The sequence below is a fragment of the Apteryx rowi genome, unplaced genomic scaffold (assembly GCF_003343035.1).
Source record: "Apteryx rowi isolate R43461 unplaced genomic scaffold, aptRow1 scaffold_324, whole genome shotgun sequence".
Lineage (NCBI taxonomy): Eukaryota > Metazoa > Chordata > Aves > Apterygiformes > Apterygidae > Apteryx > Apteryx rowi.
This window is the reverse complement of record NW_020449686.1, coordinates 714,909-730,362: the sequence shown is the minus strand read 5'-3', so window position 1 is coordinate 730,362 and position 15,454 is coordinate 714,909. Positions and strand designations below refer to the sequence as shown.

At 50.4% G+C, this 15,454-nt stretch overlaps 1 protein-coding gene across 1 annotated transcript; it reads right to left on the bottom strand.

The window, feature by feature from the left end:
- Window positions 1-229: 229 nt before the first annotated feature.
- Window positions 230-15,450, bottom strand: MRM1 (mitochondrial rRNA methyltransferase 1; the record flags this gene model as incomplete). The annotated part of the gene is made up of 8 exons (XM_026071328.1): window positions 230-1,918; window positions 2,607-2,743; window positions 3,941-5,867; window positions 7,233-8,221; window positions 8,341-8,460; window positions 12,759-12,879; window positions 14,619-14,712; window positions 15,221-15,450. Coding segments are annotated over 5 exons (615 nt in total), but the record flags the coding sequence as incomplete, so codon positions are not given.
- Window positions 15,451-15,454: the final 4 nt, after the last annotated feature.

Below are 15,454 nucleotides of genomic sequence, written 5' to 3'. Positions count from 1 at the left end.
GCGCAGCCGGCGGGACGAGGCGGCGCTGCCCAGGAGTTCCCAGGCCGCGGGAAGCCCCGAGGTCCTTAACAGCAGCGGAAAAGCACCCGGGAGCTGGGCAGGACTTTGCCGACAAAACCGGCGGGTGCAGACGGCCAGAGAAGCGGGAGCGACGCTGCCTTCCTCCCAGGCAAGGCTGCCCCAACACGCGGGGAAATCTTGCTTTAAACCCCACTCCTCTGAGATGCACAGCGCCTTTCCTTCTAGAAAAGCAAATATTTAGCCTAGATAAAAAAACTCCGAGAGCCTGTTCCCCAGGTAATACTAGTAACTAAAATAATCACATTCACTTTGCTGGTTTAATTTTATATTTCCATTCCTACCTTATCTTTTTCTGCAAGCATCATTAAACCACACCATAACAAAAATACATGAACTGTTATTCTTTCAAGAGAAGCCATAAACCACCTCAAAGCTTTTCAAGTTTATTCTTATCTCGTACATCTTCCTCTGGTTCTTTTTTTTTTTTTCTTCCCTTCATGCATTTCAGAAAGGTAGTTTTCCCTAATGCTAAGAATAGTTGCATCGGAAATGAGATGCTGCCTCTGAAAAACCCCTCTGGAGGATTAAATAAGTAAAATATAGCCAGAAAATAAACTGGAACCTCATTAAAATAATTTTGCAAGAAGAAATCCTACTTTACAATAGGTTTTCAATATCACTTAGAAAATTCTTAGAGTCATATATACATGTTCTTAATTCAGGACCTTCCATTAAAAAAGACATTACAGAGGAACCGAAAGGCCATTTAGCATCCTTGTTTATATAAAAATGCATATTAGGCACAGATGCAATCTAAAGCAAAAGACTTGTGACATAGTTTGAATAAGCTCTGCCTTGCTGCAAGGTGCTAATGAGGCTAGGCAAAGCTGCGAACGCGCTGGCAGACACCGCCGCCGCAGCTATTCTGCCGGGTAATACAGATCCGCACGCGTCCCCCCTCGCGTTTAACTCTTGCGATGCTCAAACGCTCTCGCAAAACTCCATGCGATGGGGCGGGAGGGTGGCGGGAGGCGGGGGGTGTTTTTCCTTCTTGGTTTGGCTTTTTCACGATGGCAATTTGCTGCATCCTCTGCGCGTAGGCATGGGGCGAGCGGGGCCGTCGGTGCCAGGAACGAGCCCCTGCGGAAAAGGGGGAACTTCCCACGTTGTAGCTAAGCGACAGCTACATCGAACGTGCGGTGCAGTCCCCTACCCGAACAGAAGGGCCCCGCGCGCCCAAGGGTGCGTCAGCGTGCGCCCGCCGGCCAGGCTGCGTCCCGCGGCGAGGTCCTACCTGGAGGGGACCCTGCCGCCTCCGGGCTGCAGCGGCGCGGTCCGAGGCGATCGCTCCCAGCCTGCGGAGAGCCTCGGAGCGGGCAGGAAAAGGCACGGTCGCAGCAACAGCTTTCAAACTGGAAAAAGCCTTTTGGGTGATGGAAAGGGGAGAGGAAGGAAAGCATTATTCGACTATTCAGTTGCTCCTGCAAGGAGAAGCAGGCAGCAATTGCTCCCATGACTAAATAAACATCGGAGTCGTTCTAATGATTTATACAAACACCGCCGAGGAAAGGGCCCGCGGCAAAGCCCGCCGGGGAGGCGTTCGGTGCTCTCGGACCTTGCAGTAACCCCCTGCCGGGATGCCGAAACCCTTGAGTTTCAGCGTCCTTTGCACCTTTTCCACCAATCTTCTTCAGAAGATTTTGAGAGATGTTTGTATCAAACCGCAGCCCACGGATCTCTCGCGCTGCGCAGGCGGACTCGAAGCAAGATGCAACGGCGCCAGGGGACAGATCGCAGCACCTACGTGATGCACGGGACCAGATTTTCAGATCTCCAGGGAAAACAGCTGAGCTATCACTTACTAAGCAGACGAGAAACACTGCTGATTTGGCACCTTCTAAAACAGGCCAGCAAAAAAAAAAAAAAAAAAAAATTGGCAGGTTTAATTTTGCATCAATTCGCAGCATATTGTTACATTTTAAAGGTATATAAAAGTATTGATTACAAGCAAGCCAATTACTTTTGCGCATATTTAAAGCCATGCAGCAGGCAAATGAGTGATCGCTAATACACAGACACTGTTTTGCACGGAGGGGGCAGGAGAAGGGTGGCAAAAACCTCAATCGGGAGGGAAAAAACCACCAGTGGAGGCTGGTTAGACATGAGCCGCATCGTGCGCCCAAGGCGGCTGCCGCCCGGGGCCGGGCGCCTCCGGACCGCCCGGGGGAAGGTGGCACCACGGCTGGTTTCTCAGGTGCTTTGCGTGAGCAAGGAAGAGCCCCGACTGCGGTCAGCGAGCGACACTTCAGTGCGGCTGCTCGCGCGTAATTAAGAAATCCATTAGCCACCAACAACTCCGTAACAACGTCACGTGTTAGGAGATGCAATTAGACGCAAACTACGTTCAGCGACCAGAGGCGCGCAGTGCACCACGCGTTCCTCTACGTATTGGGACTGCAAGGTCCTACTGCCATGGCCATCTCAACGGTAAACGCAGCAGCCACTATGACTCTTATTTAACGTTAATAAGATTTCTAGGCACTTATAAAGCAACTTCCAGCTGAGGAACTTCCCAGTGTACTTACAAATACTTTATCTCCAGAGGTTTTCAAAAAGAGCCCAAGTGTAATCACTCTCCCAGTGAAAACATGATGAGAACTTCCTCAGCCTCCTCAAAAACCGCAGTCCCTTTGAATGAGGCCTCCAAATGACTTGAACAATCCTGAAACCGAAGCCCGAGTGGGGTTAAAACATCTTCCCTTGTAGCAAAACAACCTTCTACCCTCCCACCCAAAAACCCACCCGAACCAACCCCCCACGCTGGAAAACCCTCTGCTCTTAGCATTGCTGCAAAATTGCCCAAACGCCCGCACTGCACGTCGCACAGCCAGCGCCCAAGTGCCTCTGCAGTAAACAAAACCCGGTCTCATACATTAGTTGGGCAGCAAGTTTTATAGGGAACAAATATCACACTTCAATTTCATGGTAACTTAAGAGGGTTTACTGGCAAATACCATGGCTTTTACATGGTTCTACCAATTACAGAGCAATTACATGTAACCTAGATCTGGAGGATGTAGAGTTGAGATAAAATATTCCTCTCTACGTTAAAAAGAAAAAGGCAGTTAAAAGAAAATACTCTTCTTTTTTTTTTAAATAAAAACTCCTCCTATTAGAATCCACAATATTCCTGTGTGACACTATTAAAACTCAACATCAATATCAAACTCACAGCAAAACTGCCATTTCATTAACACATCAGTTGTGGGACGATCAATAAAAATTTACTTTAAACCACGCCATATGTCGCTTCCAACAAAGTTTTATTATTCAGATTCACCAGTTTGTACCTCAACCCCCGTGCAATTAAATCCCATTTAGCGGCAGTGACCTTTTGATTTGAACTTGTCATTCCTACAGCTGGTTTGGAGTTTAACGGCACTTTTAAATAATGGAAACAAAACGTGCGCGCGCTGGCGGCGGCACGGCAGACCCCGCGGCGGGCAGCTCCCGGCGCGCGCCCAACGGCGCAGGGGGGGAAAGAGAGGGGGGAAAAAAAAAGAAAGAAGAGTGCAGGCACATTTTAACATGTTGTAGCATATTTGTAAACATCGTTAATCACGGATTAGCAGATGGTAATGTTAATTGCACCTGTGGAAGTAACAAGACCTCAAGGTTGATTACATTTGCAAACCCCGATCGTCCCGGCGGCGGCGGCAGCGCTCGCTCGGGCAGAGCTGGCTGCAGCGGCACCGGCGGGCGCCGTTCGCACCGCGGCCCCTTCCCAAAACCGCCGCCAACAACCTGGTGGCGATTAACGTCGGTCCCGACCCGGTGCCCGGCCAGAAAGAGCCCGAACCCGTCCCATCCCACCAGGAGCTCCCGCGCGCCCGGACAGACACGCCGGCACACTCCTCACCTGCGCAAATTTTAGCCGTTTCCATAGAAACCGAATTTTTGGCGCAGTTCTCGGGAATAGCTGCCGCCGCACGTGCGCTCTGGGCGAGGAAAAGCGCTCTTCGGGGACTTCCGGGCAGCGGCCGCACGCGGGCTGAAGCACCCACGCCGCCGCGCCCGGGGGCAGCGCTGAGTGCTGGACTGCCCCGCACCAGGCAGCCTTCTGCGGAGACAGGAAAAGCCATTCCCTGCCCCAAAGCACCCACAGGCCAGGCGTCAGGAAACCTTACTGGGACGCAGCGCTGGGTTTTACGGAATGGGATTTTTTTGGTTGTACCGATAATCTGTGCACAAAACCTGAGCTTAGGGCATGGGCTGAGCTTCTCTTTAAACCAGTTCTCACTTGAGTTGATTTCGAGGGATGAGAAGATTGGCGTTGGCCCTCGTCGGGGGCTAAAGAGGCAGAGGCACACCGCGCCTCTTCCCAGCTAACAAGGACAAATATTTTGTCACTGCGCTTAGAGACACTTTGATTACTGAGAAATCATTTTGGAAGGGCAATTACTAAACTTTAAAATCAATTTGGTAAATACGCTTCTGAAAGGAATCCGCGAGAAGCAGCAGGGAGGGTAGAACTGAATTTCAAATTTTACACACACAGTTTACTCGCATCTAAATATCAAAGAGGCCGTATGCACAAACAGAAGTAACCAGGAAGCACGTTTTGATCTTGCTGATGTACACACAAAAACGACAATTAATGTCCTCCTTTATGATATAAAGCAGGGAGTTTTTTACAGTTACATTACAGGGACGATTATAGTCAGGCTTAAGGCTAAAAATAATGAAAGACTATAAAAACTACATTCTAGCATTTAAAAATATCCAGGAAATTAACTGGAGAAGCAGGCAATGATCCAATTAATGGATCGCGTTTATTAGATCGGGGGCAAACCGCGCAGCGCAAAGCTCCCTCTCGGAAGGTGCAATTCTGCAAAGGTCCCCGGGGCAGCAGAAGGCCCCGGGGTGCTCAGCGCCAAGCAGGATCGGGCTGAAGATGCAGGAGAAGCGGATGCAGAAGGAGAAGCGGATGCAGAAGGGGAAGGGCTTTCCTGCCATGGCCCCACAGCGGCTCGGCAAAAACAAGCCGGAAGCACCACTGCCTCTCCAAACGCAAATCTCCCGCGGCTCCCAGGCCTCGTCCGGCACTCGCGCCAAATCAAGGCGCTCTATGGATACAGCATCCATACGGGAAAACACAGGGGGGCCTCCCTGCCGCCACGGCTGCTGAGCTGCCCAGCAGCCGACTGCCGGAGTTAGCGGCTACGAGGGCTGGCAAAGCTCGGGAAGCACGCTGGAAAGCGCGCTGCTCGGCGTGTCCAAAGCGAGCCCAGAGGAGCCACTGGAAATCGCACGCAGAGGAATAAATACTAGGCAGAGTTCAGGGAGACGCGCGGGACGTTGCTGCCCCCCCTCCCTCTCCACCTGCGTCTCTCCCAACTCTCTTCCTCTGCCGTAGGGACAACTTCCCCCCGCTTTGCTCGTGCTAAGGGTTGCCGCCGTGGTGCCAAATCCTCGCCTCGTGCTCCCCTTGCTGCCTCCCACCTCGGCTCTTGCCCCGCACATTTAGCCCCCTTATAACAGCACCACGCCACCGCCATGCTTGGGCCACCAGAAGAGAGACCCGGCCGGGTACGAAGCGGAGAGGGGTGGCTGCCGTCCCCGAGAGCCCCCGCATGCTCATCCCTCCCGGCACAGCCGCCCAGGCACCAAGTGTTCACAGCTTTTGGGGAGACTTTGGATAAACAGCGGCTACGTCGTTACTCACCTTCCTCCTCGTTAGCTGGCGCAAGCTGGCACGGCTAATCGCAGCCTGAGGGCGCGTGCCTTCCTCCTCGGCCGGCCGGCACAGGAGCAAACTTAATGAAGTGCCTCCTCTTACTAACATACTGTACAAATTAAAAAAAAAAGGGGGGGGAGTTGAAAGGGAGAAATTGCAGTTCTTATGAAGTCAGAAAAAAATATATATATATACTTACCTATAAGTCAGAAATAAAGAAATGGTCTTATTCTCATCCCTACTGTTCAAAAGGAAGAACTCAGCTGCAAATCCTCTGAATTTTTCCTCCAGAAAATGAGCAAATCTAAACCTCGGGCACCCTCTACTGGGGGCACTCGAGGCTTCCCGAGCAGCTGCTGGGAGGAAGAGCTCACCTCAAGCCCCTTGCATTTTCTACTGCAATGTTCAAAAAGACCCATCCATCCCATAAAATGTAAATGCTACATGCCAGCCAGAAGGGCATCGCCCTGTACAGGCCACTTTTGCCACATTAGAGGCTGAAGGGGAAAACGCAGCTCGGGATAGCTGCTGCAGCATCCAGCACCCTTTTCATCCACGGGCCACAGTCGCGAGCGCTCAACACCTTGGAAAAGTGAAACCAGTAAGAAGTTGCCCAGGACCCCACATGAAAGCCAGGAGAGCGCTATTTATTCTTGCACATCTGCGCAGAGCTCCTGGAAGACCCCAGGTCCTTCCCTGGGCTACACCGGCACGGGGGGAGCCGAGGTCCCCAGACACCTCCCCAGCCGCCGGTGCCAAGGTCTCCAGCCGGGGAAGGGAACTGCGGCCACCATGCGGCAACTCACAGCCCGACGGCCGCTGCGGGGCCAGGCGTCACCCCGTCCCCCACTCGGCTGCGCGACAGCCCCCCTGCTCCCGCGCCGGGATGCGGGGAAGACGCACAGACACGCTGCAGCCAGGGAGCTGCGGGCCCAGCCGCAAAAAGCGCTGGCGGAACAAGCTCTGGCGCCGTTTCTGCAGCGAGCGCCAGCCCACAGCCCTCGGCAGGCCCGCCAGGCCCTCGGAGCAACACATCTGAAAAACCTCCACATCCACCGACCAGTTTACAGACTTCATTTAGCTCAAAGGAAAGTCCTAATTAGTCACTCTGAGTGATTTACTAGTTCATTTGGAAAGGGAGGAGGGGGGAGACTAAGCTGAATTGTTTGAAATTATCCCTAAAGGGCACTGTAAATTAAGTGTTAATGAGGAATCCTATGCAAAGGGCCACAGTAGCTAAATAAAATAATTAAGGTGCTAAGTGATAACATTCATTTGGTTCTCAATAATTTAGCCAGCCTGGTTTTCAACCAGGATATTTGCAAATGAAGCAGCCCTTACCACTCCCTGAACCCCCCATGCCATCAAGGGGGACGATGGTGCTAGGGTGGCTCAGACTCCTACAGAATCAGGCCCACCTGGGAAAGGAAACTTTCTGGGATGAGAATAACAAGCTACTCACTCCCCTTCTCACCTGCAGCAAGTGCAATGTCTTGTTTCACTAATTGCACTCTGGGTTTATATATGACACAAAGGATTGATTCACGTCTACAACAAATCTTTACAGGGCTTTATTTCAGCGGACTGCATTTTTCCCCATGCCAGCTCTGCTCTGACGGGTTGTGTCCATCCTTTGGCAGGGCTGCAGACCTATTTTACAATCAAATACAACACAGTGTATTTCCAGACACTCAAGCAGCAATATGTAACAGAGGAACCACCTTGCTGCAAAGAAATCACTACTGAGGAGTCCCAAATCCCACCTGGTTCGCACAAGAACCAGAGCCACCTGTGCAATCACACAGGGAACTCACCTGGCTTGGAGGTTTTCCCTCCCGCTCCGGGTTAGTTTTCAGCCGCATCAGCCCCTCAGCCGGCTCGGCCCCCTCGGTTGCTAGAAGGGCAGAGGGCTCAGGCACAGGGCAGCTAGAGGCAGCAGGAGGTGGGGGACGGGGCACAGCTGCTTTCAGAGGCAGCACCAGCCAAACATCATCTCAAAACTACAGCCCAAAATCCTGTCCGCAGCCTGACCATGTACACAGTCTCCTGTGCGACAAACACAAGGCTTGCAGCCATCACTGGATATTTTATTGCAAAAAAATGGAGGGTTTGGCTGGCTGCTTTCAAAGTCTAGCTTTGCCACAATTCCTTACAACCTTTCCTCCGAGAGGTTTTACCTAGCAGCGTGCAGATGGTCTGAACTCAGTGCTGAGCCAGGGCTTGGGCGGTGCAGTTCATCAGCCAAGACAGAGCTCAGTTCGGTGGGTCTCTCCCTATAGCTTGTAGCGATGGAGAAGACCCTGGAAGGAGTACTTCCATATCTATTCCAGCTGAGCGTAGTCATGTAACACTGAGCAGCTTCCCTGGTCAAAAGGTCTGGGCTGAACAGTTTCCACCACCTGCCAGGATAACATCAATCACCGGGCTTCACTTTTTGGCTGCAGATGGAGTGCAGGAGAATACCTGTAGGAAAGGTGGGGGACTTTTTTAGCTGCAAGAAAATCATTCTGAGGGCCTGGATGTTTGATTTTTAAATACAGAAATTTGGACTGTGGAATGTTTGCACATCAAACTGTTTTTACCAGTAGCAACAGAGACGTTCAGCGATTCAATCCCTGGGCAAAGTGCTCTTCCAGGGGGTACGACTAGCATCCGATGGCACAAGCGCTGTGTCTCTAGGGAAAGTCCATCACCTTCACTACCTGCAGAACAAAGACAACACTCAGGTCAGCTCACAGCAGCCATTACATCCCTTTTCCACCTTCCCCAACACGGTTCCTGCTAATACTCAGTCACAACTACATCCTGCTCCTGCACAAGCTCACAAGGAACCCCACTAACCCCCACAGAGCATGAGAGTCAAGACCAGCCAAAGAGGCCAGCACCTTACCTGCTTTCCCTTCCCAGCCCATTCCAACTACCCTGGATCTGTTCTCCAGGTATCCATCTGAAGTGTTTCTGAGGAATACCTGTGCAACACACCCACGCACAGAGCGTAAAGTGCAAAGCCTTGCAGCCCGAGTGCGAGGATCCCTCGGGCCAGGACCCCCCATCCCAGTGTATGGCTGCCCATGGACACTGGCTGCTTTACAGGGAGGAGGCAGACAACAGGCCGGAGGCCTGATCTGGTCCAGCAGATCCTACATCCCTATCGATAGTGACGCACAGTCAGCACACAGTACCACCAGCTGGGTGCAACTTGTGAATGCAGACAGTCTAACCAGAGGCTTCAATTGATTAGTTGTTAAACCATCCAACAGCCCTGATATGTTTGGGCTGATACACTGGTGAAACAGAGTTGAAATCTATCCCAGGTCATTAGTAGTTGTTTGACTCACACTGTCACAAAGGGAAATGGAAAAGGAGAGGCTTTAAACAATCCTATGCACAGACATGGGAAAATGCAGAAGCCCACAGACCTCCCAAGCCGCTCAGCTCCCCAAAGATTTCTTCCACATTCATTATTTAGAGCTACAGACACAGCTACATGGCTGCAAGAATACCTGGCTCGTTTGAAAGATGTGCTCACCCTCTAACAAAACAGACTCAGCATCCGGGGAGCCAAACGGTCCTCTTTGACAGCCGTATCCTATCCCGGTCCCTGCCGAATCCCAGACCGGTTCTGGTACGACACTGCTGGGGCATACGCTGCCCACCAGGGCTTTCTGTCTTTGTGACCAATGCTGTCCCCGAGGCCTTGCTCAGTCCACCTAAATTTAGAAACTTACCCGAAGCGTAACAGCATACACGGGTGCTTTAGGCACTTTCTGTGCCACTGCAGACTTGCACCTCCACAAGGCAAATGAGGTCTTTGGTTGCCTGAGTTGCCACAGAATTTTTTCACTGATATCTACTTATAACACTTTCCTAGCAGGACCCACGCCCCCATAGCTATGCATTTATCTGTCCAGACCCCTCCATCACCACAATGTAAAGGAAGTGCTGTTATTAACATTTCATAGACTGGAAGCTGAGGCCCAGCAAAAGGCTTTGCTGGCCTCATCTGATTGGAAAGATGCATTTTGTGCAAGCAAAAGAATGCTTTGGGTAACGCATTTTGCAGCGCCTTCCCATGTGGAGACAGCTATATGGGCAAAAGCACCCATTGGCTGGGGTAAATGAACCTTCAAAAAACAAAATTCCATCCCAACCATTATTTTCCTACCAGTTTAAACCAGCAGTGCAGAACAGGCCAGGGTGAGTTATCCAAGGTCACACAGGAAGTCTGGGGTGACACAGAGTCGAAGCCAGGCCTCCCACGGACCGGCCGGCCTCGTCGTTGCTAGACTGTGGCTCTCCAGGGAGGCGCCAAGAAAAAAAAAAAAAGTCTTATCCTACTTTTTCCTGATTTAATACAGGAAAGTTTTACAACTTACAGCAATATTTGTCTCCTGAGCCTCTCAAAACCACACTCCTATGGGATTCTCCAACTGGGACAGCAGCTATCACCAGTGGTGCAACAGCTCCTGGAGCAACCCTCTTCTCTCCCTGATAAGGGTCTTACGATTCCTAATAAAGGCAGCAATTTTGCTTCCAGCTTTTATAAAGCTTTTTATGGCTCTGTCTGCTTAAAATAATTAGGACCCATAAATTCAGGGCAAAAAGACCTGCAGAGTGACACGTGGGAGGGAGTGTTGACTGAATCGGATAAAACCCTAGTTTATACTGGTGAACAAAAACATTTGATACTTCTTTGACTTCAGTCTCATAGTTTTTTCTCTCACTGACACTGCACCTGAAATGCAGTCACACTTACTTATTTAGTAATGCTTACTCCCCTTCTCTTACTACAGCACTACCCAGGATTTGGCCTGGCAGTTCAAAGGGGCTTGTAATGACATGCACCGTCCTCCACCTTCACTAAGAGACTTGCCATATTGGATCAGATCCAGGCTCCGACTCCTCCACCTCCTCCAAGAAACCTTACCAGACACTTTGCATGAAAGCCTCTGAGTCCAGAGCTAGAATTTGGCTAAAATAATAGCACAGGAGGTTTCCTGTCCCGTTTTCAATTAATATCAGTGTAACAACTGCAGTTTTCAGTACAGGATGTTCAAATCCAGGCAGAAGCAGCAGTTTTGACTGGAAAAATCTGCAAAATGAGCATCTAGGTAAAACTATCACTTCCATGAACAGCCTCAAAGCCCCAGCCAAAGCCTGAATGCATAAGAAGAGCGAATTACCCAGAAACTCTTCTTGCGAGGACATCTAAGTGCTCCCAATCTGTTCCTCTTCACACAAAGCTTCCAGCTGTAAGGGCAGCCAGCCTGCCTGTCACCTCAGGCAACGACTCCCGTACAGACAACATTAAGCTGGACTGTCCAAATCATTCTCTTTGCCAAGCCAGTGAGAATGCCAGGAAGGTGAATTCAAGTCTACAAATGCTTAACTTACAAGACAATCTGTGCAGTGCTAAGAAGCTCACTACCATGCTAATTTATCTCTGCTTCTCTCCGTTTGTGGCTGCAGGTAGGCTACATACTCAGATCTAGGATGTTTCTTCAAACAGCCCCAGCATCAGATGACTATAATGTTCAATTTTCCTTTCAGTGAAGAGTTAGTGCTCAGCAGAGAGTTGAAATCATTACTGCTGCAAGGTCTGGGAGCTCTCCTCATGCATCTACCAATCAGCCTCCAATCTCCCTTGACAAAAGGATATTTGGACTTTTTCCTGGAGAAATCTCTCATAATTCAAGGTAACGACACTACTGCCACTTTCACCCCCTTCCTTTCTCTTGGTGTTGTCATCATTTCTGGGATGCATTTCTTTGTGGTCCATCAGCAGCGCTACCAGCCTCCCTATTCCCTTTATAACATAGCTCCACGCATCTTGTAGAGATGCCAGATTTGCTGCACTGTCTTGTCAGTATTTCTAGGAGTCCAATAAACATTTTAATTAAAGGAATGTCTTCTGAGCCAAGAAAATAGCAGCACAGAGCAGGATTACAGCCCCTCTATGGCTCACTGCCAAAATGACACTACTTCCAAGGATAAAAGCTTGAATCAGCTCATGTGCCAAGTGACAGAGTGGGGGGCTACAACGCAGCCACACAAGGCCACAAGCAGTGCTCATGAGTGAATTGCTTTCTCTAGCTATCACAAGGCCATCACTCCCCTTCTCCTCACCTTCCAGGAGGCTGCACAACCCAAAACTCTGCCTACAAAAGATAGCAGTCTTTGCAAGTTTCCTCTACATAAAGACAGAGGAGAAGCAGAAGGCCTTGGAGGATTCGCAGAGCTTAGGTGTTCAGGACCACAGCAAGAGGCACCCATCGCACAAACAGCACACACGTCTGGCAGGGAGGAGGTTAAACCTGCCCTTCCTGGTGGTATGGCAGCAGCCAAAGCTCCCGAGTCTTCCCAGGAATAAAACCCGGCCACTGGCTGGTCTCAGGGGTGGTCTCTGTGCCACAAAGCCCAGCTGTGTGCTCATACCGTCCCCCAAAACACCTCAGCCTTCTCGTTACAGATCTGAGCACAGAGAGATATTCCTGCTTTTAAGACGAATCAAAACAGAGCAAAGACATGGCACAGCCTCAGCAGAGCAAGAGCAAACGTGTATCTCCTCGACCTCCCACTCGGGTTTGTGGTTCGCCAATACCAAAAATCCAGGTTCAGGGCTCTAGGATGTGACAAAAGGCGGTGCAGCACATGACGCAAAACAGTGCGCTGCGGCTGGACTGACCCTGCCCTGCCCCTGAAAACCGCCATCTAGTCCCTTTGCAGTTATTAAACTCCCCAGTTATCTATATGAGCTGGTTTGCTCCTGCAACTTCTGCTGGAAAGCTCCCAGACTCCCCACCTTTTCTGGTTCCCCACTTTATTTGCAGCCAGTTCTCTCTAGTACTTCTGACTGAGCTTTTCTTTTTCAGACTAAAGTGTGATGACACCCAAGCAGTATGTAGCAGACCTGCAACTAGCTTTGGAGACAAACCACGATCCTGATCATTCACTCATACACACGCTTCCACCAAGCCCAAAGCTCTGTAAATTGAAATACCTATTACTAAAATAACGGGTTTATTCCACTGAAACTCCAAGCAATCAATGACAGGAACATTTTCTGCAGCCTCAGTCCTGCTGACTGTTCCTAAGACTTCCCAGCCTTCTGCAGTTTTAGCCTTGCAAAGAAACAGAAAGGGAGACAAATGTTAAAAACAATTCCAACTTTTCAAGCTTAAAAAAAAAAAAAAAGACATGTATGTAAACACACATTTTTTTTTTTTTAGATTTTCGGTTAGGCTAACTAGCTTTTATATCTGTTTATTAACATCCCCTGAATTTGTACCCCCCAAATCTGCCCAGTACCAGGACTCAAACCTTGCTTTAAGAAGGAAAAATAAATAAATAAATAAAAGGTGATTTTACTTCTGATGTCTATTCCAGGTCAGCAAGCAAAAAAACAGCAATTGAAAAGCCTTTTTTCGCTAGTATAACAACTCTAGGAGGGTTTTTACCAGGAAAGCGTACCAAAAAAGTAATGTTACATTAACATAAGGCTAATCCACAGAGCAATGCAGTGGAATTTTTCAAGTGCAGGCTCAGCCAGCAGAAGCCCACAGTCACATTTACAAACACAAGCGCACATTTTCAAACTTGGATGCCAACAAATCAGCTCGCACAAAAAGCAGGTCACTCAACACTCTCAGCCCCTCACATAACAAGAGAACCAGCTTTCCCTCCCTCACCCTAGTAATAAGAGCCTTAATTATTTGTCTTTGATATCCACTTTAACAATAAAAAGAGCTGCTGCTTCTTGCCAGCTTCATTTCCTGTGAAACTGGCACTTTTTACATTACATTACATCAAATTTACACCAGCCAGGCAATGCCAAGGGTTAGGCCAGCGAATCTGGGTCCAATTAAATGAACTGCTGCAATGGCTCAAAATGTTAATAATTCAAGCTTTACAGTAACAAAGTGATTCTTCCAGCTATTTCAATTAAATATCAATACATTTTATATGCTTTTCATTTCACCATCATCCAGAACTCCGGCTGCCACAGACCTATTGCACAGCCAGACACAGGTTTTCCTGTTTTTCCCTGCGAGCCTGAGGCTCAGCCACAACTCCCTGCTCCCCTCCGGCCACGCACCAACGCTCGCCCAGTCCCTCCGCCCTGTGCTGGCGCGCAGGGGTAGCATTCAGCCGGTTCCCAGCCCGGCCAGGGTGCAAGGGACCTCCACAAGGAGTTGGGCACATGCTGCTACAACAGGGGACGGACACGTCCTGCCAATACAAAGCAAATTCCCTGGGTTTGTTGCAGTTTAAAGCCTGTGCTTCCATTTGCGTTCTCCCCTCTGCAGGAACACTCTGCACGGGGCCCTACCTCATCTCAGAGCACAGCTACAGGGCGAAAAGATTCCCAGCGGTTCAGACCCAGCCCTGGCTTCTCTTTTCTCCCCCGCTCCAAACGCTGCCCAATGCTGCCATCGTGTGCCCAGGCCCCGGGACGCTGCCTCCGCCGCAAGGCCGCCACAGGCAGCGGTGCCAGCTCCAGTCCCCACGGACAGAAAGGGAGACAGGCCCCGTCTTATCGAGCTCGTGGTCTGAACGCAGAAGACAGACACAGCATTATCTTACTCCCTCCACCCTCCAGAAAAGGGCCTGAAACACAGACCCCATCTAACCTGGCAGGACCGGACTGGGGGCGCATGTGCGTCAGAGGTGGTCCTACAGCACAGACAACCGGTAACAAACAGGAATGCAGAGCAGAAGTACAGAAGCACTGGAAATACGAGAGTCCTCTTTCTGTACCTCCTCTCCGTTCAACACAAGCAATATTTGAGATTTCCCATATACGTGGTTGCACTAAAATACTACTGAAAAGAAAACAAAACAAAACCGTGGATGGCTCTACCTTCAAAAAACTCTGGAGATTATCTGTGCTGTAGACATCGAAGACCTCCATAGCTCCAGAGCTAGCTTTACTCACTGTTGGAGTCAAGGGGCAGCTGCAGGGAAAAAGAAAGGAAAAAGTTCATAAGAGGGCAAAAAAGGAAATCAAGGAGAATTTTTATTTCTCTGTTTACTTCTCTTCCCTATATAACCCATTTCTGACTAGTCTGCAGATGGTCTCACTCACTATACGGGTCCACTTTCCTATGGAGAATGGGAGGGAAATTAACCCAGGAAACAGGTTGCAGCAGTTTTGTGCGCAGCTGGACAACCCCAATACAAAAAGGTAGAAAAAGCAAAATAAACCCTTCTGTCTCTGCTTCTCCAGCCTCTGTTATGTACACAGGGCCTGGTTTCCTACCAGCATGAAACGCCACGTCCCTCGGCCTCCCTGCAGGGCGCAAGGCAAAGCAGTAAGCGGCCAAACCCAACTCCCAAGCTCAGCCTTGGAAAGGCCTCCAAAGGAGCTGTCGCGCAGGGCAGGCTAGAAACCCCCTCGGGAGCCAGGAGGAAAAGCAGGGCGAGAAGGCCTGGCGCAGCGGGAGCAGGCCGCCGAGCCGGTACCTGTTCCTCTGGCTCGTCACCACTCCGTCCACCCCAAGGAAGTACGCGGAGCGCAGCAGAGCCCCCAGGTTCATGGGGTCCTGGATCCGCTCCAGCACCAGCCAGATCACCTGGCGGCTCGGCCCGTGCTCGCCCCCCGCGCCGGGCTCCGCGGCCTCCTCCACGCTCCTGCAGCGGAGAGGGGTGGCCTCCAGGCAGACGCCCTGGTGGACCTGCCCCCCGCAGAGCGCGTCC